Below are 24,863 nucleotides of genomic sequence, written 5' to 3' on the forward strand. Positions count from 1 at the left end.
CAAAAGAAATAGTGAAATATAGAACTGGAATGAAAACGTTCAGTGGTGTGTTTTCATGTGAAAGAGAAGAAAATATCATAAAATACAACTTGAGTACATTTGTGATGAAAATATAAATTGGGAAATTATTAGCTTGCTACACTTATCAAAAACAAAATAAATGAAATCTCATAAACACAATTATTAAATTCAGTTTTTACTGAAATATGAAAATGGTATTTTAAAGATTTGCAGATCAGTCTACAAAATGTTGCTGAAACATTTCCTAGATGACACTTTAGCTCACACACTTAAGAATTTAAATTGAATCTTAAAACAGACAGAGGAAGTCTGCTGCACAGTGAAATGATTTCTCTGAAATACCTCAAGTTTACTGATGCAAGTGACTTTACTCAGGTTGTTATCAACACTGACATCTAGTGGCTGTTTAAACTATTTATCTTATAATCAGCCCTGCTACTCTAACATTTTATATGTTGTATTATAAGATGCTCTGCTGCTTCAGACTCCCTTTTTGTTCTGATTTCTCAGAGAAAACAAATTGTGATGGATTTTCACTCAAACACTTTTGACTGAAGGCAGACACACAAGGTTATTTAAGTTGATATCTTATTATAATTTACTAATCCACTACTGGTAATGAAATTTTTTCACAAAAGGGGATTTAATTGAGATATTTTATATCAGGCAGGGGTTGTTTCATTCCAAGCCACTTTGATACTGATATATAATAAATGAAATGTCAACAAGAAAGTAGAGAAGTGAATAAGAAGCTTAGAAAAGTATCAAAATGAGGTAAGCTATGAGTGAAAGTGATTTGATCACTGTATGTTTTTTGCAAAGGAAAGCACCTTCAGGTTTTGGCAACAATCTCCAAACTCAACCACAATCGCTGTGTTTCTGCAAAATCCTGTGCACAAAATTAAACAGAACTGCAACAACTTTCACAGCCCAGCTCTGCTGAAGGTTGAAAGAGGATAAAGTTGGTTGAAGCATGATTATATTTGACACAACTTACCTGCCATTTAAATTAAATATTTTTAAAATTATGTCAGCCTCAGTATCTCATTTTTATCATTATTATTTAACTATACAGAGTTAAACATGTGGTTTAGCTCACTTCCTACCCCGTGAATATCCATCTAAGTTATAATAAGTATAATGTGTGATATCAAGTGATATTTTCTCAATATATTACATCAGGGAAATTCAGCTGTTACCTTTATATTATAAGTGATGAAGAAAGAAGAAATATTTAGACCTTTTAATTTAGCTAAAGTAGTAACACCACTTATCTATTCGATAAAAAAACTATCTCTAATGTGTAACAGGCTATACATTAAGTAAAAGTACATGAGTACTATCATCGCTGTAAATTGAAGTAACAGCAGTTGTTATGCAGCAGAATGAGTCCATAGCATCAGGGTTTGCTTTATAAAGCCTCTGTACTTTTTATAAGCATTATATTTTAAATATAACATGCAAATATAAAAATTATATTAAAAACCTATTTTTAAGTCAAATAAAATGTAGCATCAAAAGCAACAAGTGTCAAGAAAAGGTAGTTGTGTAAAAGGTAAATACTGTTTTTCTGTAAAACAGTAGAGGTCAACATCTTCTCCTTCAGCTCTGTACAGATGTGATGTAACATTACAGCTGTGAGGCGTGTCCTCACGTCCAGGATCAGTTTGAGTGAACTGCATGATGGGATGAGATTACAGTGAGGGTGCCGAAAGCTGATCTGCAGTCAGCTGCTGAACAGGACGTTTTATTACGGTGAGGCTGCGGGAGTTGCGTGATGCCGGAGTGAACTGCGCCTGTGTAAAGGTAACGCACGACCAAAGGGCTGCCAGAGAGAATACTGTGAAGCGAGAGTGTTCACCTGCTGTCATTTCCGTAAGTAACTTGAGGAATAGCAAGAGGGTAAAGAAGAAGAACATAAGAAAACTTACATTATTGTTGCCCAAGTGATAAAGTATGTGTTTGTTTAGAACCACAGACTGTATATAAAGAGTTTAGAACCCATCTATGATCATTGTAGTTCTATGCAGTGTTTTACTGAACTGAGCCAAAAAGCATTTCTTGTCAGACCTATATTAGGCTACATCAGAATCTAATTGGCCAGATGTGGAAACACTCATGCTGAAGAGAAAATATAAACAGCAAACACTCAGTACTTTTTTCCCCCTTTAATATAAAGTATATATTTCTTATTTAGAAATATATATATATTTGGAGAAATATGATGATACAAACAGCTGGTGTGGATTCAGAATTATGAACCATTTCACCATCTTGTATTTGAAGAACAATATTCTCTAAATATCTGGAAACAGAAATCCAGCCTGTCTCCTCCTCTTTGATCTCAGGCTGTATGCGAACAAAGGAAACATGGGGGGGGAACCATCTCGACCATGATCTCGACGTCTGACTGACCGTTTGCGGGGCTCGTGACGTCACATCCCGCCCCCCTGCTCTCCTCTTTGTGCGGTTGACTGACAGGCTCCTTCATTCTCTGCCGGGACAGGGACGCACTGAGGTACGTCTCACACCCTCTGTTTCTGTTCATAACACGCGGATGACTCTGCCCACCCGTCAGCAGCTTTTCCCCGGTCCTGGGCTGCGGAGCTGCGGGTCTGTCCGCCGCCTACATCCGTGGTTGTATCAACCCGGAGCGGGATGCAGCTCGTGCCGCAGGGGTGCTAGGCCCACTACTACTACTACTGCTGCTAGCTTAGCGGCTAATATGCTGCGGTGCGGCCATTGGACACTGACAGTGCGGTGGACGGTGCTCAGGCTGTAACTAACAAAGGAGCTTAGCTAGCTTCACCCTTCTGTCGCGTTACTGGCATCGTGTCCGTCAACCTGCCGCAGATTTTACTCACTCGCCCGCTGCCCACCTTGACGGACAGCTAATGCTAATCTGTTAGCAGTGGAGGGCAGAGGGATGCTGCTGCCGCCCCGCCTCCATAACCCCGCTGTCAAGTAACCACCGCAGGGTTTCACTCTATCGATCGATTAGAATATCGATTATAGGTCATATCGATTTTAGGCCTTTCTCACAAATGAATGTCCCTGAAGTAGACTGCAACCAAAGTAAGGGCTGAAGGACAGTGAGGAGGTTAGATGCTAATTCAAGCGTAACATGTCGTGCATGGTCCTCATCTTTTCAAAGTCATTTGTTTTATGTGGTGATAATAATAAATACAAATAATGAAACTTCATTTCTAAAGCAATTTTACAAATGTATAGAACAAAACCAAATTAGGAAAAGTATTGAAAACAAACAACATCCTGTTTAACCAGCTAAAACTCAGCCATTGAAAGGTTTTCTTCAGATACAGATTTTGCCTCAGTCCTCAGTCGATCACATTTCCAAGATAATCCTGGTCCTGTGTCCTGCAGGTCCTGCAGGTCCTGTGTCCTGCAGGTCCTGTGTCCTGCAGGTCCTGCAGGTCCTGTGTGAAAGCCATGAATCTACCCAGTTGTAGGAGGATGCATTGGCAAGTGTGCAAGCTATTCATGTGTGTGTTAATAGGCATTGCGATGTGTGACATTAGTCAACTTCCGTGGTCCATAAGGGATTCCCTATGACCATAATTTACCCATGATGACTGGGTTCAGATGGCAGGTCGGAGGTGAGGGTAAGTTGAGCAGTTCAGAGAGGGTGGATCTGGATGGAGGCCTTTGAATATGGCAAACAGGCTGTATTTTTACTGTAAGACTATTTAAGGAGCTTTACAACACACACACTCATTCATACAGCGCTTCAGGGAAAACTTTTATGGCTCGATCTTGCCCTAGGACACTTCTGAATACTGACTGGAGTTGGTGGGGATCAAACCTTGGTTAGCTGGCCTCTACCTCCCCCACAGCCGACCACTCCTATCCCAACACTCCAGGGATAGACACACATTTGTTGTGCCAGAGCTGATATTGCACAATTTCACAGTTTCTAAAACCCAAGCTGTGGTGGCTGCACTGTAACATATGTGAGATGGGGTAACGATGCAGGAGATGTTTTAGTCCTGATATATTTGGAGTAAAAGAGGGAATGAGGTTGCTCTGAAACTTAATAAATAAATGAACAGGGATGTTTAAACACACCCTTGATGCACTAGTGATGACTAGTCATTGAAGTTGAGCTACCCTAGATAGACCTCTGCTCCTTACAATTACTTTAATATAATCTGTATTTTTGTTGTTTTTGTGCTCAACTTTACTTAGTACTAAACTGTATTAAATCTCGCCTAAACCTGTTCTACAATACTGTAAATTTGTCTTCATTTTGGGGATTCACATAATAGTCATACACTCAGATGATCCTGTTCCACTGGTAAACTGCATGTATTCCTGCTCTAACTTCTATCAATATTCGTATGTATGCTATCAACAAGTATGTGTTACTGCTACGCATCTCATCTAATGATGAAATACACACATCTTGCACAACAGGCTTTTCAGGAAAATGAAAGACAAAGAAGTGCAAACATGCACGAGAGCAGCCGATCATCAGGGTTGGCACAGGGTCTGCCTTGTGCTTCATTCTGTGAGTCTCAGGAAAAATTATTATAGAGTCAAAACTGACCAATATAAATGAATTCAAAACCAGAATGAATGTAGGGGAAGGAATCAATTGATGCATCATATTTTATTTGAATGACTCTAAATCATAAGAATGGAAATGAAGGGCTAATGCCAAGTGTGACATTTGCATGTACAAGCTGCTCTCTGTACTGTCAGGAACGCTGGTTTAAAGGAATGTGCTTCCTCTAGTGGGAGTCACTGCTCCTGTGTATAGCTCATGTAAAACACTAACTTCATTAGATCTTTACCGTTACAATCCATCAGTAGCCTTCTCTTTCCTCTCACTTTCAACAGCACCGCTCTCTGCCCAAACACCTCACATCTGATCTGTCTGTCTGTTCCGGACCTCTTTCGTGTTACTGAGCACGCTGGCTGTCCTTAAACTGAGACACAGCCTTGTTTTGCCTTGTCACAGCCTTTACCATCACTCTTTCCCTTTGCAGATAATGGCTGTACCTCCCACCTACATTGACCTTGGAAAGTCTGCCAGGGATGTTTTTACTAAGGGATATGGTAAGCACCAAGCAGCCCAAACCAGCACCCGTACACACCGGACCTGACTCTTTATCGCCAAATCAAATCCGCACCCACACAGACACTTTAACATGTGTCCCGCAACCTGACCTGTCGCCCATTTTTAAAACACATGCTACATGCATCACATGGGTTTTGGCCTCCTTGCTCACCTGTGCCCCTCCAGCAGTAGTATATACCACAGTGAGTATCCTACAATTACAACAGCTCTCTCGTGAAAGTAATGCTGAGATGCTAAATATCTCCAGTGTAACTGAAGAGGTGACACACACATCTGGAACAGAACAATCCATTTTTTCGAAAGTTTAAATCATTTATACTGTGAAGTAAACAGACTATGAAACACTTTCAGTTTCACATACTTTCAGATCAGTTTGAGAAACACAAGCTCATGTTGTCTTTGCCTTTTTCACTCAAAGTGCTGCATCTTATATCACATTTGGATTTAAGACTTGACAAAACTCGTCCAATGTCACAGAAATCAATGCAACAGTTTTCACAGCCTGTACTAGTTGCCTGAGGTTGGTACCTTGTTAGTTCTAATGCTCATGGGCCTTTTCATTTCCTATTAGTTTCTTCAGTTTTAGTTTTTATCAGTCTTTGCACTAGAAGAACAGAAACCATCTGTACTCGTGTTGTACTGTGAAGTTATCAAGATTTCTTGCAAGATTCAGTGCAACACTTCCTCTGTGTTTACCAGAAAGCCCCATGATTGCAATTAATCCAGTAACTTTACTCAAGAGCCTACCACTAGCTGAATACATGATGAGGTGGAGCACAGAACCTGCAGTTAGAGTGCATGTCCTTTGGATGTGTTTTGTGTATACACAAGGTTTGTGGCTCTATTTATGTGCACTTGATATCTAGAAAAGTCCTGCTTGTTGCAGCAGCACGAAGTTATTTATAATAAAGTTTACGGTTAAACTGTAAAATACCAAACCTCAATTACATTTCTTTGTCACATGGGGTTGATAACATTTTAGGAATCATTGCCAATTTGTTTATTTACATATATCGTCTGATATATCTCCCAAAAATCTAGTCCGTTCTAATCTGTAAATAGTGTGACGCCCTCTAGTTATTATTCATAAGTGAGACCTCCAATGCTTTCACAGAATGTACATCGAACTAATGTGCACATTCAATCAGTAACTTTAAATGAAGTCTAGAGGCTGATAAGTGGGTATTTTACAGATATATATTAATGAGTTGGTTCAGTAAGATGAGATATTTATGAAAGGATTCTTAAAATGTGTATTAATAGATAATCTTGCACAGTAACGACGAATAACATTGGTATTAAAGCGACATTTATTTTGAGCACGAGGTAGAGAAGCATGCTGCATTTTAATAATGATATTTGTGTTGTCATCCAGACATCATCTTGATCATTTTTAATTTTGATAAATCCTGTCTGTTACAGGCTTCGGGCTCATCAAGCTGGACCTGAAAACGAAGTCTGACAATGGACTGGTAAGTCGTTGCCAGTCATTATCAGATTATCAGAGCTGCCACCCCAGACTGCAGCCATCCTGTCATGGTTTAAGAGGCTCTTGGCTGATGGTAGACAGACAGGTTATCTGATCCCGCAAACATTGCTGCAGGATGCTCTGACCCTTGCTGCCTGACTGATGGATTTAAAGTGAGAAAAATATGTAAAAAATTGTTATCTCTCAGTTTGCCTTTTATAAGGGTGATAAAAGTGAGGCTATAAATACTCATGCTTCTTTTTAAACTCAAACAGAAATTTTTCGTGTTTTAATTTGCTATCACTAAATTGTTTTTTTAAACTTTATAAATGTGTCCTCAGTTTTTTTGGATTACGTTATTGTTAGTTTATTGGTTCAGATTAAAAAACAGATTGAGATAAATACCGTCAGTCTAGTTTCATGTCATTTTGTTGTCCAAGGCCTGTCTGTCAGATGAGTTTCTTGAAAATCTACTCAAAGTTTTTTAAACTTCTTTTTTGATGATTAATAGCTCATTGTTATTTGAGGTTGGATACAGACACTACATGACTACATCACTGTCTGAACACAGAATAAGTTAACACCTTTTGTAAATACATTTTGGAACAAGACATCCCAGTTAATTAACCTGTCTGTACCAACCTGTCACCTATTCTATGATGTGCAGGAGTTCACCAGCACAGGCTCTGCCAACACTGAGACCAGCAAGGTCGCAGGATCCTTGGAGACCAAGTACAAGTGGGCGGAGCACGGACTGACCTTCACGGAGAAATGGAACACCGACAACACCCTGGGGACAGAGATCACCCTAGAAGACCAGGTTAGTGATGGTGTACGCGGCCAAGAAAATGTCACATTAAAAATATGATTTGTGTCGCTGTTGACCACGGTATTTGTGGATTCTACAAGCAACACAAAAGGTGTACCGGTTGTTTTAGACTAGATGTGGAGACGTCTCATGTCCAACTTCAAAATCGAATTTCTTTACTCACGTCCCATTTCTGTATTCACAAGGTCTGTTACTCAGGTTATGGATGTATTGCTATTTGCCTGTTTGCAAAATCCTTGTCCTTTTCCACAGTTGGCTAAGGGGCTGAAGATGACATTTGATTCCTCTTTCTCACCAAACACCGGGTAAGGAACATTAAATGAGGGCCCTGAAAATGTAGTTTGGTTCTAACCACTTGCTATAATTAGTAATATGGTCTGCGACAGTTGGGAAATCATAAAGGCCACATTTCATAGATCACTAGTGCAGTAATACTCCATTCTCTCCCTTACGTCCTGCCAGCAAGAAGAGCGGCAAAATCAAGACAGGCTACAAGTGCGACCACGTTAACCTTGGCTGTGACGTCAACTATGACATTAATGGTACAGCCATCCACGGTGCAGCAGTGGTCGGCTATGAGGGCTGGCTGGCCGGCTACCAGATTACCTTCGAGGCGGGCAGGAACAGGATCACCCAGAGCAACTTCGCAGTTGGATACAAGACTGATGAATTCCAGCTCCACACAAATGTGTAAGATAACATGAAGCAGCCGAATGATTAAGTTCTTTTACCACAAGATGTAGTTCCAGTGTACTTTTGAATCTATAAGCACTTAGTTACACCCTGAATGCATTATAGATGCATAAAGGTTTTTTTCATTTATACATTTTCACATTCTGATGTTAAGTTAATGTTTCTGTCTTGTGGTAAAAAATAAATCCAGACAATGAACCTTGACTAGACTGCAGCCTTCACACTATGTTATCATTGCTCCATGTTACCAGCTGAGACCAAAGGCTTCATGTAAGTAGGTAGCCTATTTGTATGTCCCATTCTTGTGATATGATATTTGATATTTGGAAGTGAAATCACAGCTTTTTCAGGTTAATGTGGCACAACCTTACTCATGCACTCGGGGACAGATTTAAATTTAGTGGTCAAGGTGACTAAAACAACACTTTTCTATCCATTATTGAATGCCATAATTCCGGCAGGGAAAGGGAAGAATGGGACAAAAAGTTGACTGGTAGGCGGAGGCGTACATCACCAAACAGCCATTCTACCCCTTTCTTTGTCTGGCCGACTAAGTTGTTGCCCGCTTGGCTGTCTGCTGTTCACCCAGGTTATTTTTACACCCAGGTGATGGGATTTGCTCTGTTGCTAGTGAGATGAAGTGAGTAGTTGGCAGACATGAAGGGCCTGAGTCAAAAGGCAAAGTGAGGTAATGCCAGACAGTGAATGAGAAAGAGGGACAGTCTTAGTCTTGTTTCTGCACACGTCTTTCTGTTTTGTCCACAGCTGCAGTGGTGACGTGAGGTCACATGAAGTATAACATAGGCTTTGTACTAGTGCTCTCAACTATGGAGGTCTGTTAAAGACATGCACAATACTAATAAATTCAACTATACTCTGTGTAGCAAATGTGTAACCACTATTTGTCCACCTGAGAGGACAACATCACCTTAATCACATTAACATTCTGTTGTTGTTTTTCCTCAGAAATGATGGCACTGAGTTTGGTGGCTCCATCTACCAGAAGGTGAACGACCAGCTGGAGACGGCCGTCAACCTGGCCTGGACTGCTGGAAACAGCAACACCCGCTTTGGCATCGCCGCCAAGTATCAGATTGATCCTGATGCATCCTTCTCTGTGAGTAGTGTTTTTAAACCCAAGTAGTGACTTAAGTTGTGGTGTAGCCTGACTCTTAAATCAGCCCGTAAAAAGACAGCTTGATGTCATGCTCACTCAGGTGTCACACAGTGCATAAGCCAATGAAACCGGCTCCTTCCTGTTTTTGTTTTGACCTTTTTAGCTGTTCAGGGTTTTTTTTCTTGTTTTCGAGACACAGTCTGGGAATCATCTGTACAAAAAACGTTTCACTCAGGCTGGTCTTGTTGCCCTATTTAAATCTGGGTCACTGTCTTTGCTGCGTGTCCTGCTGAGAAAACCAACTAGGCATGATGGACATGAGTCTGAGAGCAGCCTCATGGGAGGAGTCTGTCTGCCAGAGTAAAGGCTTTTTAAGTCCTGTCTGCCACATTAGTCCTTAAACCCCACTTGCACCAGAGCCAATTAGTGTGAATGGCTGTTGTCAGTGTCATTTCATAAAAAAACATTATCAGCATGTTAAATCACGTTACCTATATATAAATCTGAAGTGAAAGTGTTAGTGGTGACTTTTGAATCACTGTATCAGTTTCAGTTTCACATAAATCACAGCTAAGTTTTTGTTGACATAAAGCTGGGATCAGGCATTGAATTAGATACGATGTAATAATGTAATATATTAGTAATACAAGTTTTTCTTCGTATGATTTTTTTTTTTTTCCTCCATGGTTCTCACACAGGCGAAGGTGAACAACTCCAGCCTCGTGGGCCTGGGCTACACTCAGACTCTGAAGCCAGGTGAGTGCAGACTGTATGTAGCTTGTCATGTGCATAGATGGTCCAACATACTGAATATTTACAAAGACAACAGTATTTCAACATTTGCTAAGGACTTGAGACAATGTTAAAAACAAAAATAGCATTTAGGTCAGGATTTAAAAAAATGTTATACACTCACAAGCTGAGCAGTAGAATTTAGATGTGAACCATGTTGATTATATCAAGTTCAATAATCAAAGTGAATTGTAGACATACAAGGTCTGGATCAAATTAGTGCTTTGCAGTGGTTTTAATGGAAGTTTGAAAGTATTTATACATTTAATCACAATTTCCTTGTCTGTGCATGATTTATCCTGATGTGTGTTCCTGCAGGCATCAAGCTGACACTCTCTGCTCTCCTCGACGGCAAGAACATCAACGCCGGCGGCCACAAGCTTGGTCTCGGCCTCGAGTTCCAAGCGTAGGAGGATGAGGCCGATGCCATTCCAGTCCTCCGAACACACGCATTCCCTAAAAAAATTCCAAATCTGTTTTGATTAGTAAGCCCTCACAAAATCCCAGATTCCCCTAGACTTGTTACAGCTGGAAGCCAGACATCTTAAAGGTTAAATCGTTCCTGCAACGATCTACCACAGTTAAAGGACCACTTTAAGGGAACAGTATATTTTGACCATAAAGAGCCCAGTTCAGAACAAAACTACAAGCGTTTATCTTGAATTGTGTAGCTTGCAACGGAAAAGTAGCCTGGAGTACACCTATGTTGGCCTCACTCTTTGTCATCTCACTACATTCATACACAATGTTTAATTTGTGTGTCTCTATCTTCATTTCTTATGCAGATAAAAGGGAAGATCAGAACTAGGTCAGCCCTAAATGCAGCTGGGTTTGACACCTTTAACATACAGTTAAGTAGTTAGACCACCAGATGGTGCTGTTACATAGCGCCAGTAAGCACTCCCCACTCAACAGGTGTTGTAGTGAAATACTTTAATTTTATCACTATTGCACTGGAGAGCTCTTGTATTTGTCTGGACACATTATACAATGGGAAGCGTTAGTTGTCCCTGATGCAACCGGCTGTCAGTAGCTCAAAGAGACACTACACCCCAGTGTGTATGTCCTGTGTTTTCGTCTCACTTGTCTTTTGTGTCAGTGCTTTTGGTGTGATTCATGTCTTTTGTTACATATAGTAAAAAGAATATTATTTTATTGACAGTCTTGCAGAGTTAAATCTAAATATTAAGTCTTGCTAAGGCAAAGATCGGTTGGATCCTAATAGTGGTGAAAATTAAAGGAAATGTATCGTGCACACAGTTGAAACTCTCTGGATAAGTTCATTCTGAGGAAGAGAAAGGACAAATATATTGGACAGGCAATGGTAGTCTTCCACATCTGGTCATGGGAATCATGCTTGGTGTACTTGACAGTATTGTCATTCCCTGAAATAATAAATATGAAGAACAGACTGGACCAGTTTCTGATTGTATATGTTCCTGTGTCTTTCGTCAGATAAAAACCTGTAGTAATTATAACTTGTATCTCTCTACAGCTAAACCTACCAGATATATTTGTTACTGATAATCTTAATCAGTCTTTTCTGTAAATCATTGTGTCCATACAATAATATATTTGGATGATGAAAACACAAATAGAGGAAAAAAAGGCAACTATGAAAGTTATAACAGAATGAGTCAGTCTTCACATCTAATTTACAGTATTGATTGATGAATTGATTTTTATTCACAGATTAGCAGACAAAAAGACAAACAAAATCCATAGAATAACACGTTAAACACGTATTACCAACACGGTCCTCAGATGTCAAGACAGAAACATTAACTAGAACTAATCTTAAAATCCTAGAAGAAGACGAAAAACTCATCAAGGTTGCCAGATGTGGATTTATCGGGTGGAAGATGTTGGAGAAATCACTTTTTCGTAAGGAACAGAACAACGAAGAAAAAAGAAAGATGTCTTCCGTCTTCGTTACTTCAACTTAACTCAAAAATTCTGACGAGACTGCTGGAGACACATGCTACCAAGTGGACCAACCACAGCTCTTGCGGTCTCGCCTCGAAGCGTAGCCACATGTTTTGGGGCTGTGGCGTAGCTTCAACGCAGGAAGAGGAATTTGGCTTAAAGGATCGTGGCATCACTTTTGCGACGCTGTCAAGTCGTCCATCTTTATTTACGGTCTATAACATAGACATATAGATGCATTACAAACAGGAACTGTGAGCACATTTTCCAAATAACAACAGCCTCATGAAAGTCTAGCTCTTGAAAATTAGAGATGGGAAACTTTATGTCCTTTAAGTGTTTTCAGTGTCCGGGTGAAGTCACTTCCTGTCCACTCTCTCTGCGTGTTGAGCCATGCTAAGCCACGCCCCTCCCCTCAGTCACTCACCAACATGGCGCACTTCAGGACGATGGGTCGCAGCAGCGGAACCGTCTGTGCTCTCTCTCTGGTGGTTTTACTGCAGCTGTTGTCCGGCCGGAGTCTGTCAGCTCCCGTACAGACAGGTTTGTCCGACATGTTTGAATGATCTGAGATGAAGCGTGTTTTCGAACCACCGACCAGGAATACTAGTTAGCGAGCTAGCCACTAGCCAGCGTCGGAGAGCTAGCGTTGGTGTAGCTTGTTGGTTAGCACGCCAGGCTAACAAACACGGTGTCTCACAGTGAGCGGCCCGGAAGAAGTCATGAAATTGTACTTTTTCGCATCTTTCTACTTGTCTTTATCTAAGTGGTGTCAAACAAAGTATTTCCCTGGATTACTGACGAGTGTCACCACTCTGTTTTGTTTGGAAAAACACCCGTCGCTAGATTTGGACTTGATAACACGTCATTAACAAATGCATGTGTCTGTTTCAGATGTTGTTTCTTAAACTAATTCAATACAAGTTCGATCTGTGAGTTAAAACGTGTTTGAAATCACTGTGTGAAAACTACACTTGAGTCATAACATTTCGAATACAGGGCAAGATGTTGAATATCACTTGTACGTTTGAAGGCCATCCAAGCGAAAGTAATATTAGTAGTAGTCGATGATAATGTAATAAAACTTAATGTATTTATAGCACTGCTCTACACAATGTTACAAGGCACAACGTTACATTAACATAATTAAATAGATTTGTATAAGAATTATACAAACGTGTCAATAGGATTAGTCAGTGTTAAATCTTCCATCTCAAGAAAATCTTTTAGATTGAATTTAAAAGAAGTTAGAGAACCGTTTCTAAGTTAACTCATTTCAAATCTGTATACTTTTTCTTTAAACTCAGATTCACCTCATTATTTTAGATGTTATTTTGGCCAAAATTCTAAGAATCTTCATCTGCCTTTGTGTAAAACATATCGAGGTCAGTTTTCTACATATTATTGTGGAGTGATTTAGTGGAATGAAAATGTGCATTCATTGCATTCCTCTGTGTACTATACTCTTCCCTCTTTGTATTTGTTTCTGTTATACTAATATATGTCCAATTTCTCTTTAATACTAATACAAAACCTTAAATGAGGGTTTTGGATGTTTTCTTCATGTTTTTCTTTAACATTTCGTTTATATTTTTTGTATTTATGTTGTGTGAACTAAACTAAAGTTCAAAAGGAAGCAACCTCCATAATTTGGGGGCTTTGATAGATAAACTTTGATCACCTTTTGTTTCAAGGTGAGATATAATGATCACTGGGACCAGTTTAAAGTTTACGCTCTCTGAAGTCTACGGTGAACTTTGTGATCCCCCTCAGGCGACGCTTGAGTCGAACTGCAGTGATTTGAGGTGGTGAGATAGGGACTTTGTCCAGATGTTCTGGTCATATATCTCAGCTCTGAACTAACTCCTTGTCAGTCCAGTTGCCCCCAACGCTCATTAAAGAAAGCCCTTTAGACGTTAACATGCAAGACGCCTCGGCCTCGCCTGTAAAATTGATGTCAGGGGCGTTGGACTTTGGCTGAGCAGTGTATGTAGGCCAAATCTGTGAAGGTAGAGTCAGCAGTGTTGATTTCTTCAGCTGTGTGCTTCTATTCTCTTCATATGAATGGATATCATGTTACCGTCTGTTAGGTTGCAGCATTGTGTTCCTTCGGGAAAATCCCTGTTGTATTTCCTCTTCATAATATGACACCACTCTCATTTTATTCACTCAAACATCTTATTTATGCAATATTATTTTCATAATAATGCACAAGGCACAAAAATTCATACAAACAAAAAAAGTCATTTCGAATAGACTATTTTCTGTAGAATTAGTAAATATTTTTTTGTTGCCTGGAATTACATCAGAAGTATTTTAAGCATTTAAAGTTACATGAACTGCTTACTGTCACACAACTCTTAATGTTTGTTCATGGGTCATGAAGTTGCAGTCGTCATGATACGGATGTCCATTTGGATTTTATGCTTGTGTGTTTTGTCATTGTTTGTACTGAGGGAGGATGGTCGCTTGATCAGCCACTAACCTGCTAAATATTTATTTTGCCTGAAGTACAAATATCATTTGCTGACTGTGGTTTATTCTAAGTTTATTTGCAGTAAGCTAGTGCTGAAATTGATTTTACAGATATCACAGGAGTCTAATCTGAATACAACTGACTCAAGAGCCAAAAGAGTGCAAGTTTTGAGAGGAGGAAGACTCCATCACTTCCAATGAGATGTTTGATTTCAGAACATATTACAAACATGCTTTTTCATTAGTATTGTGACATTTGTCAGGTGTGATCCAGCTGTCTGGTCTCAAAACTCAGAATTCGCTGTACGCTGCTGCAAATCTCATGACTGTTACTGCCACAAAGATCTCCTGTTCACCGATGATTAATTATGCTGCCCATGCCCCATGAATATGAATAGTCCCTTTGTTCTCGTGTTCGTCTTGCTCTGCACTTCAAGTCCCTAGTGTTATCCTCCCGTCCTTAGCAACGCCTCCTGTCCCACAGGATGTAATAATGTTGACACACGGTTAAATGGAATCATTGATTCAGGAAAACTGGCCAGATTCACACAAATAACTTCAACTTTCATTTAGAGGTGCAACCAGAGACTGATTTGTGGACTTTTTAACTTTAAATATAAATTGTTTTATTATGAAAGTGATAACATTAGGTCAGTTAAAATGTAAACTTTATAAACAGGCTCAAAAAATGGAAAATCTGGCTAACACTTACGTTTATTCAAACCCCCTTTATAAAAGATCTTTCATGGAATGAAATATCTTGCAGTGAATTAAATCACGTGATATGGTGGGCTGACAGTATTATATGCAGTAACACATCACATTGTTTCTTAGAAGAAAACCCATCTCAAAACATAATATCTCATTGTTGGTTGTGGTCATGGGAGGAGGGCATGTTTTCACACAATCACACACAAACAAGCTGCTGTTTAATACAATTGCCCACTTGAAATTGCTGGAATGTTTACTGCTTAGCACAAGAGCATTTTAAGCTCATTTCCTGGTCGTAGGTGCTGGTGTGATCACAATGTGTTGTAAGTATCTGTTGATAGAGTGGAAACTGCCTCATTAGCTGGAAAGTGTAGAGAATGAAGTTCCCCACTTTGATTGAAAATGAATATTTTCTTTAGTGTTCAAGCTTTTCAAGTTGATATGTTCAAGTGAAAGAAGTTGTATGTTGTCATCTGGTTTTAGTAAACTAATATATAATGTTCTCCTTACTTAACAGATCCCCCACTAAAGAATAAGCTGGAAATTGTATCTCAGGTTCCCATCATGATGAACGAGAACACAAGTCAGGGAGAGACTTTGCCGCTTGAACACAGCAACACAACTTTAGCAGAACCCAAAAATGCTACAGCAACTGTTGGCAAAGACTTGACACCAATTGAAACAGTGCCTAACCAAGTTGTCAGCACACCTAACAAAGATGACGCCACAGCTATAAAAGGTGAGAGCACACCTATCAAAGAGGACAACAAACCTGATGCTGACCCAACAACGCCTGAGATCAAATCGCATCAAATCTCTGTCATTGCTACATCTGCAGATAAACCTCAGCCACAACCCGACAGCACTGGGGACCAAAAAACAGATGCAGTTAAACCTGTCAGTGTTGAAGTGACAGATGAACTCGCTGTTTCTGAAACCATTCCAACCACTACTGCAGAAGTCATCACCACCTCAGTGATAACCCCCGAACCAACCAATCCTACAACTGAACCCGACCTGCTGCAGACCTCTGAGAAAGGACCAGAACCCCACACTTATTTAGGTGGTTACTCAGAGGAGGATGACGATGACGAAGATGGAGGAACCGACGGAGAGAGCGAGGACAACAACAGCAATAACAGTATGGACAACACCGACAACAAAGACATTAAGGGCGGTGTCGATGAAAAATACCAGGCTCCGAACACGCACCAGCAGTCAGGCAGGTTTGAGGTGACGCGTTACAAGGAAGTAGACAGCTACAACACAGAGGATGAGGACTCGCACTTCTTCTTCCATCTGGTCATCCTGGCCTTCCTGGTGGCCATCATCTACATCACCTATCACAACAAGAGGAAGGTGAGTGTTGGCATTGCCACCGCTGGCCAGCAAATTGGCTTCATGCACCACAGTGGCAGTTCAGGGGAATAGGAAACAACAATTATAGAGCGCATCACGTTCCTTATTACTCACGTGGTCTTTAAGTGAGAAAATACTCATAAAACATTAGAGCTGAGCTAAACGTAAGCATAAGGTTAAATGATGTGGACCTCGAGGCAGTGAAGCACATCATAGCTTTTCCATGTGATCAGACGGGAGCTGCTCTGTGAACTCAACCCGTCCATCGAGCTGATATCATGTAGGAACAGCTGAGAACCACAGGAGATTTCATCCTGGAAGTCAGGAGCTGGCACTGCACACTAAGATGTGTTTTCATATTTTCAGATCTGAAATATTTCTCTTAAGTTTTCATTTTTCCTTGTTGCCACATGCAGCTTTATGTAAATATAAAAAACTCAAGATTCAGCCATGACACTGAAGTTTTTTCTTCCACACAAAATAAAAAAAATCTACCTCAGCACCGCATTCCTTAGGTATTAAACAAAGCTCCTGGTGGTTTGAACTATTTCATCCGTAGATCAATATCCTGGTGAAGAACATGCAGTCTGTATTTTTCACTTTCTGGAGGGGCAAGTTCTTTTTCTGTCTGTTCCTCTGAAGAGGAAGGTTTTATAATTTATAATAAAAAGTAAAGTTGGATCTTACAGCTGAAGTGTGGATTCCAATTATGTAGTCTTACAACTTTTCTGCTCGCCTGTTACCCAAGACATATTTTTACTTGATCAGCACCCACACATTAATTTGATTTCTATCTTATATTCTCTCTTCTTCTTTTCAGATCTTCCTCTTAGCTCAGAGTCGGCGCTGGAAGGACGGTCTGTGTTCCCGCAACAACGTGGAGTATCACCGCCTGGACCAGAACGTCAACGAGGCCATGCCGTCCCTTAAGATGACCCGAGACTACATTTTTTGATCCACGTTCTCAATGTCCGGACCTGCTCAGAGCCAGATGCCCGTCTTTCTTCCCGGCCGCTTGCATTGTCACAACGCTGTGCTTTGTCCTGGGGCTTGATAGATGCTTTCTCTTGCTTTCTGGGCCAGTCAGAGATAAGGAGGTGTTGTCGTCTTTTGGATAGAATTATGTGCAGGATTTTTTTGTTGTTGTAAGAGTTTTTTTAACTCTTCATTTATTATTCCTATACTTTTTCTAAATTGATAACGTGGGATTTTAATATATTTATCTTTATTTTTGTTTTTCAGCCTTATGGTCCCTCTACACCATATTTTCTTCTTCCATTTTGTCTTAATATAATTTAATAATCAAAATAAGAGTATGAAGATTTACATGCTAATGTAACTTTTAGGTCCTAATATAATGTGGGATTATAACAGTTAAATATTTTCCCCAAGATTGATTGATTGAAGATGTGAGTCAGTCAGTAGACAAGATAGGAAATGACTCAAAGACGTTTTCAAAGCACTTGTTGCATCAGGCATACTTTTATAAGGTGTACGTATGCAAAGCAAGCAGGTGCATACTGGAATTAAAGTAAAGGAAACATTGGGTAATTTGATTTAAAGACATGTAAAAATGAAATATTAGTGTTTCAAATGAATATAATGTTTTTAAACTTATAATTTCTGTTTACATTAAGTTCATGATAGCATTAAGCATCAAGTTAAGGACTCTTCCGGTGAGGGGTATTTTCACGTGATTAAGCCATTTAAAGAAGACAGATGCTGTATTTAGTTCAGGTTACCATTTACTGATCGTGTATAGGAGAAGCTTTTTTTATTACCAGACTTTTCCCCTCTTCATCGGTTTATATTTAACTTGTCTGATATGGTATCTCTTCTTCTTCTGCCCAGATTTTGCTGTGTAGAAATGCTGGGGCTGGCCCTCTTTGCTTTTTATGACTTCGGTGAAGTCTCCATCAACCATTCTTCATCATCTTTGTGGCAAAAAAGCGACTGTTGTTTTCCCTCCTGCTCACATAGTTACCTTCTGTCAAAGTACGGAGTTGGTGGACTGTTTTCATTCATCAGTTTGTTTTTTTGCACGCTCTGTGTGGCCTAATGTTCTCGAGCACCATTTTTGTCGTCGCGGTCTCTTGCCTTCAGTTAAATCGCTGTAACTGCCACATGAATCCTCATATTTGTTATCAATCTTTTGTCGCCTTCTCTCAGTTGTTTCCATCTGTCTTGTCTGTAAACGAGGTATTCAGTGGGTAGATAGATAATGCGATTTGCACTGTGCCATCGTAGAATATGGACCGAGGGTGGGAGATGACAGATCTTGCAATCAACAGTAGAAACTGTGCAATCTTTTTTTGTCAATAAAGCACAAATTGTGTACAGAGTCTTTGTTTATCTTTCATATTTGTCCAGTCCAAGCGATAAATCTAACCTAATAATAAGAATCTAACATCCTTGTCCTCTGACAGATTGTTTGAGATCCAAAGTATTTAAGGTACAGAGGCTTCTGTAGTCCAGCTCTTTATGTGGAGAATGTTGAGATGAAGAGTTCTGGCATCACTACAGGAATCTGCCAAACATTCTCTCTGGCTGTGGCTCAGAGGTTGAGCCAAAAAAATGTTGAACCAGTTTAGATTTTAGAATGGACAGATTTCTATTTAACAAAACAAATATGCACTTCTCTAACTTGAATAGGATGAACTGAAATGAATAAGCTGCAGAGGCACGATGAGTTAAAGGATCATAACCTTTCCACTAATGTTGAGTTGAGCACTAGACGACTAAATGGTGTAGTTAGTGACTTCACCACAGGGAGGCAGTATGCACACACAAATAAGCAGATAATTCAAACCTGTGCGTTTTCCACTGTGTCCTTTAACAAACTGTGATTGTGGAGTTTCATTGTATTCTGAGCAAGAGACAACACAGCCAGGATGCACCTCCTGCACCAATAAAAATGCAATTTTCAAATTTGGCATTCCACTGCTTGTTCCTCTCACTGTGACACAAATAATGACAGCATAATAAAGGAGAGTTTGAGCTGAACAAACTCTGCAACTATTTAATATTTCTCTCACAGTGTGTGGTTGGAAGCATGCGGTATGTGCCGTGGTTATCCAGAGGGCAGAAAAACAAAGTCCCCCTATGTGTGTGTCTTATATTCAGAACACAACACCAGCGAGATGGATGTTCGACAGCAGATGGGATTTTTTAATACAAAAAGTGTATCACGCCACGTCTGTCGTCTAAATGTATTAAACAGCAGAGACTGACAACACAGATGGAGGCAGAGAGAGAGAGAGCGAGGCAGACTAAGTTATACATGCATATCTTTAACTGTCTAGTTTTGATTAATGGTTGTCACAGTCTGTTGTTTGAGCAGAATGTGTCCAAAAAAACTCTGGATTTATATCATGAAATACTGTCAAGACAGAGGCTGACACATTTAAACAATTTTAAACTGCAGCGCGACATAAATTAATTCATTCCAACAATGTTTATTCAGCTAGAAAGATTTTATCACCTAAAATGTATTAAAGCAACACTACGTGAGTTTTACTGAGCAACAGCGCCCCCCTGCAGCCACGCATGGTGATTCATTGTGTTGAGCAGAAGTGCGAGAGGTGTTCATGTGGAGAAAAGACAAAGCCTATCAAAGTCCCACTCACTGAACTGAAACACAGCCGAATGGGGGATATTACCCATGATTCCCGGCTTCCTGAACCAGAGGAGCTGCTGCTTCAACAAATAAACCAAACCCTGTGTAGAATTCTTCATATTTTGCTCTCAAACATAAAAGTTTCCTTCTTGAATATCAGAGATCAACGCTGTTTAAGACTTCTAAGTCTTTTTAACTGATCTCATTACTCTTGAACTTGCTGGGCCGGATTCTGACAATTTAAGCTGCGACTCACCAAAGTTACATAGAGAAGAACAGAAATTCAAGGTGATGAGTGGGAATGAAAGAGGAAACATTCTCCATACTCCAAGGTAAAAAATTACATTTTGTGTTGTATCAACACATTTGTGTAGAGGTGGATTATCTTTAAAAAGAAGTTTCGGGCTGATTTTTTTAAAGTGAGGAAAATCTTCAATGAAAGGAATTAAGATGTAGTCTGACCAAAAGCCAAGAAGTCATAAGAAGCTCGATTGTATCCTTGGTTACATGTTACATTATATACTGTATATAAATGGATTTCATAGTTTAAGAATGATTGATTATCAAGATTTTGGATCATTCAATTACAACTTGATTCACATTACTTCACATTTTATTAAAATCTCAGTTTTTCCTTTTACAAAACTGACCTGTGCTACAAAGATGCTTCACAAGGAAATAAGATGTGTTTATGATCTGATTCCTTCAGAGCATTAGTAATCCTTATTCTGAGATCCCCACAAAAATATCCTTTACTTTTTGAAATATATGATTTTCTGAACCTGAACACATATAGTCTAAAGATTTCAATTTTTATGTAAAATCTATCTGAAAAAATAAATATACACTGAGGATGAATTTGGATGTGACACACAATTACTACATTTTTAAATGCTTGTACATGTTATCTGAGTTTCTACAGGGACAGAAACCTGTTTCAAATGTCACAGCGTTTATCCCCTTTACCCCCTTAAAATAATCTCAATGTCTGTTTTTGAAGAAAGTGAACTCCTACCTGCTTATTGACCAGAGGTCACGCTGCATGAAAGCATCTGTCAGGCGGCATCAATGTAAAACCTGTGGATGAAAACACAGGAAGTGCTCGGCTGCCTGCGGCGTTGTCATAAGCAGATAAGATAACCGGGCTTTGTGGATATTTGTACAAAGTTCTATCTGAAAGACGGCAGCAAATGAAATCTACCAGCCAGAAAATCTCACCACTACTTCAGATTGCTGAGGGGTGAAAATCTTGACGATGGTTATCCAGTGGCTTTTGAAAAGGATTTTATAACTTTTATAAGAAATCTAATTCTCAAGAGAACAACATCCCTCAGTTGAGCTCGCTGAGAATAAAAAGCTGATTGGTCAAGACATGAATTAATGAAATGTTTTTATAAAATGCTGTCATTATAAGCGGATCATCTTTGATGGTATATCTTCGGCTGTTTAGTTAGAAATGGGTTTAATATGTTGTAATGAAATTCAGTCAAAAAATGTAACCTGTTCCAAATTAACCTTTAAATATTCCAGTTGCATTCACTCATTTATTCTTAAAGTAATTTTGATGAATACACAATTGCTTAAAATATCAACTCCTTATCAGTGATCAAACAAAAATACAAAGAAATTAAACTTTTACCATACATGTGATATATATTCCAATTTATCAGAGGTGCAATATTTGCTGTTATTATTATAATTGTTTCCTCATGTTAAAGGAATTATTACCTCACCATGAGGTTACGTTTTCACCCGTTGTTTGTTTGATTTCCCGCAAAACTGCTTCTCAGATTTTCTGGAAACTTGGTGGAAGGATGGTTCATGGGCCAAAAAATAAAACCATGGTGTGAATTTGGACTAAAACATGGATCCAGGAATCTTTTGATGACTTTCTTCACATTGTGAGATGATGTTTTTAGCTGATCTCCCAGGGACGAAGTCATAGATCTTGGTGAAAAAATATTTGGCACATTCAGTAAACTGATATCTATGAGTGTGTGAAAGTTGGTGCAGCTTGATTGAATTAACAGGGTCTGAGGTATGTGCTCTATTGAGGGCCATTCTAGTTTAAATGTAAAATACTTTCCCATAGGCTGCAACAAAACCTCAGACTTTGCTTTAATTAGTTACAGCAAAAAAATGTGTCAAGTCTTCTTCATTGTGACAGTAATGCAGGGAGGAACAAGAGGCAGGCAAATAAAGGCATCACCACACAATTCAATTATGGCTTCACCAGCAGCAGCTTTATGGTCAGAAAGTGTTCCTCTCCAGCAGAAACACAGATCACTATATTCCTCCCATGGTCAGATAAATAAACCAGCAAACGCACCAGTATGAACCATTATATATTGTGCAGGTTTCTGGGAATAATCTGCACAGCTGGAATGCTCTTTTGACGAATCCCTTTTTTTTTATGAAACTATCCATCAAGGACAATTCTGACAGATATTGACCGACTTGGCTTCTTCTTTAATAATTTCTGTATTTCAGTATTGGCTGGATTAGATTGGCCCGGTTCTTATATCCCCTGTTCCGCGGGTATCTGTTTTTATCACAAAAAAGACGTCGATATATTGAGCGGCAGGAGACCTGGAGGTGAAAGAGATAAAACAGCCGAGGTTAAGTTCGGAGCTTATCCAAGCACACGCCGTAGTGATCCGATCATGTGGTCGGGTCTCTTGGCTGCTGTACGCTGCTCCACGAAGGCTTTCAGCAGGTTTGCTCACCAGATACTCTGCCTAACAATCTGGTATAAGATAGTGTTTTACACACGGAGGTGAAAAAGGTATCAAAGTGTGAGACTTTCAGTTTTTGCACAGAATCTGGTCCAATGTAAGATACTGCGTCTTGTATCTAATAACAGGACGGAATCTAATGTTGTTTATGTTGTTTACTCTGGAAAATTACTTTTGGGGAAGGAAAGTAAATGAGTATCTATCTTCCATCATCAGCTCACACCATGATGCCCTTGACCCCCAACTGATCCCATTTCTGCAGCCATCAGTGTGGTTACAGTGCACAGCGACCAGCTGTGTGCAACTGTGTGTGTGTGTGTGTGTGTGTGTGTGTGTTATTATTGAAGCTTTCCACCAAATACTGTGTGTAATTTGATCTTTATTGCTTTTTCAAAAAAACCAAGAATAAATATATATAAACTGTATAAGTGAGGCTTCGGCTCAAATTTGGTTCAAGGTGCAAGACGAAAGTCTCCATGGGGCTAAAAGCTCCAGCATCACTTGTAGTAATGAAAGACTGACGGCTTCAGCCCCTCAGCTCTGAACTCGGTTGCTCTCATTATTACAAGTCTAGTGGGAGTTTTTATCTCACTGTATCCTGTGTAACAGGAGCCAGTGCAAAGTGTAGGTGCAACACATGACATAAGAGTCATGTTTCATATTGTAGTGAGCTGTGGGCTTCTTCTCTGCTACATGCTGCAGGCTTTCCACTGCCACAATACAGAGAGTGAGACTCTTCAGACGTGAGCTCCACAGAATTTACATTTTCCAGCGTTCACCTTTTACATATTTAGAACACAGAGGGAGATTGTCCGGGTTAGATGTGTTCACAACAACAGGAACATTCAGGTGAGGGGTGGAGCCTGAAGGAGGCCAGACATGATGTATAAATTCCGCTCCAGATTTTTGATTATTTGTTTACAGCACATCAACATTAATGTTTGCCCTCATCACCAAAAGCTCTTAAATTGTGTTGTCTTTCAAAGTTGACAAAATCTTTGTCTACCAGACATTTCCTGTTTTCTCACAAGGTCTCACTCTGACATTTTCTGGATAAGTAGCTGGCAGGAAAAGTTTTGGAAAATCTCTGGAGCAACTGCCTTGGACATTTGCGTTCTCAAGTCCAGGAGCTGAGACGAGAGCCTCTCAAATGAAAGAAAGTGAGTTTTCTGGAGTTTCTGTGTCTTAGCGTCTCTTGCAGCACTGTGAGCTGGTGCTCATAGTTCCCCCTAAATGAAAATACAAGCATGAGAAGCGTATCTTCCTTTCTCATTACCTTTGAGAACCTCTGGAGGGCCTGGGTTCCTCTTGCAGCTTCCTTTATATTTAATTTCCTGTCTGTGAGTTTCATGGCCCAGGGTCTCTCAGGAGCGTCACATTATATCCACAGTCGAGGCTTTCTGTTTGCTCCATTCTGTTTTATCTCTGAGAGTTTTGTGTCTTTGTGTTGACAAAGCTTAACCGCCCTTGTTCTTTATCTTCTGCTTGGCTGGCATTAAAAGTGGAAGCTCTTTTCCTTTTTCCTCTGTGCTCAGAAGAAAGTACAGGGGCCATCATCTTTAAGGTTTGTGGAGAGTGAGAGACTCAGTGAGGTGTCAGAGAGGCAGAGAAATGACCAGAAATGGAAAAAGAAAAGTTTAAATCCATCAGAGGAACCAATTAGAAAAAACACTAATTGAGGAGGAAGAGAAGGAGAAACAGTCTGTGGGTAAGACTGTCCGTGATTATTCTTAATTAAGTGTCTTCCAACCAACAGTGACAGGTTGATGGTGAACTGGGAAATGGTGCACTCTCCGCAGTGTCAACTGGTAGAAGCTGTTCTATTTTTCATTTATTTATTTAAGCTTGAATGTCTTCCTATTAAAGGGTTGAAGTTAGAAACCAACATCAACATTTGGGATTAGGGATTAAAAAGACATTTTTTTAAACTTTAACCAACCCAAGTTAATTTTACACCACATAGTTTTGTGTGCTTGTTAAAGTATGTACCATAGAGTGAGGAGGCAGACTTTATCATAAT

The 24,863-nt window shown here is 39.7% G+C and overlaps 2 protein-coding genes across 2 annotated transcripts; both read left to right on the forward strand.

The window, feature by feature from the left end:
* The first annotated feature begins 1,667 nt into the window (after positions 1-1,667).
* vdac1 (voltage-dependent anion channel 1) lies at positions 1,668-11,432 on the forward strand. The gene is made up of 10 exons (XM_020097331.2): positions 1,668-1,896; positions 2,370-2,539; positions 5,031-5,100; positions 6,545-6,594; positions 7,258-7,410; positions 7,672-7,724; positions 7,882-8,109; positions 9,079-9,229; positions 9,928-9,985; positions 10,340-11,432. Exons 3-10 carry the CDS (start codon positions 5,034-5,036, stop codon positions 10,429-10,431), a joined length of 852 nt encoding a protein of 283 aa, XP_019952890.1. The 5' UTR covers positions 1,668-1,896; positions 2,370-2,539; positions 5,031-5,033; the 3' UTR covers positions 10,432-11,432.
* Positions 11,433-12,332: 900 nt separating this feature from the next.
* c15h5orf15 (chromosome 15 C5orf15 homolog) lies at positions 12,333-18,834 on the forward strand. The gene is made up of 3 exons (XM_020097362.2): positions 12,333-12,490; positions 15,651-16,492; positions 17,313-18,834. Exons 1-3 carry the CDS (start codon positions 12,379-12,381, stop codon positions 17,445-17,447), a joined length of 1,089 nt encoding a protein of 362 aa, XP_019952921.2. The 5' UTR covers positions 12,333-12,378; the 3' UTR covers positions 17,448-18,834.
* The last annotated feature ends 6,029 nt before the right edge of the window (positions 18,835-24,863 follow it).

The sequence above is a fragment of the Paralichthys olivaceus genome, chromosome 15 (genome assembly GCF_024713975.1).
Source record: "Paralichthys olivaceus isolate ysfri-2021 chromosome 15, ASM2471397v2, whole genome shotgun sequence".
Taxonomy (NCBI): Eukaryota; Metazoa; Chordata; class Actinopteri; order Pleuronectiformes; family Paralichthyidae; genus Paralichthys; species Paralichthys olivaceus.

Bases quoted from the DNA above. Each gene is read 5' to 3' on its own strand.
- vdac1 (XM_020097331.2), top strand. From the start codon at position 5,034: ATGGCTGTACCTCCCACCTACATTGACCTTGGAAAGTCTGCCAGGGAT. The intron at 7,411-7,671 runs GTTAGTGATGGT...CCTTTTCCACAG, and splicing joins AGATCACCCTAGAAGACCAG to TTGGCTAAGGGGCTGAAGAT. The intron at 9,986-10,339 runs GTGAGTGCAGAC...GTGTTCCTGCAG, and splicing joins CACTCAGACTCTGAAGCCAG to GCATCAAGCTGACACTCTCT.
- c15h5orf15 (XM_020097362.2), top strand. From the start codon at position 12,379: ATGGCGCACTTCAGGACGATGGGTCGCAGCAGCGGAACCGTCTGTGCT. The intron at 12,491-15,650 runs GTTTGTCCGACA...CTTACTTAACAG, and splicing joins GTCAGCTCCCGTACAGACAG to ATCCCCCACTAAAGAATAAG. The intron at 16,493-17,312 runs GTGAGTGTTGGC...TCTTCTTTTCAG, and splicing joins CCTATCACAACAAGAGGAAG to ATCTTCCTCTTAGCTCAGAG.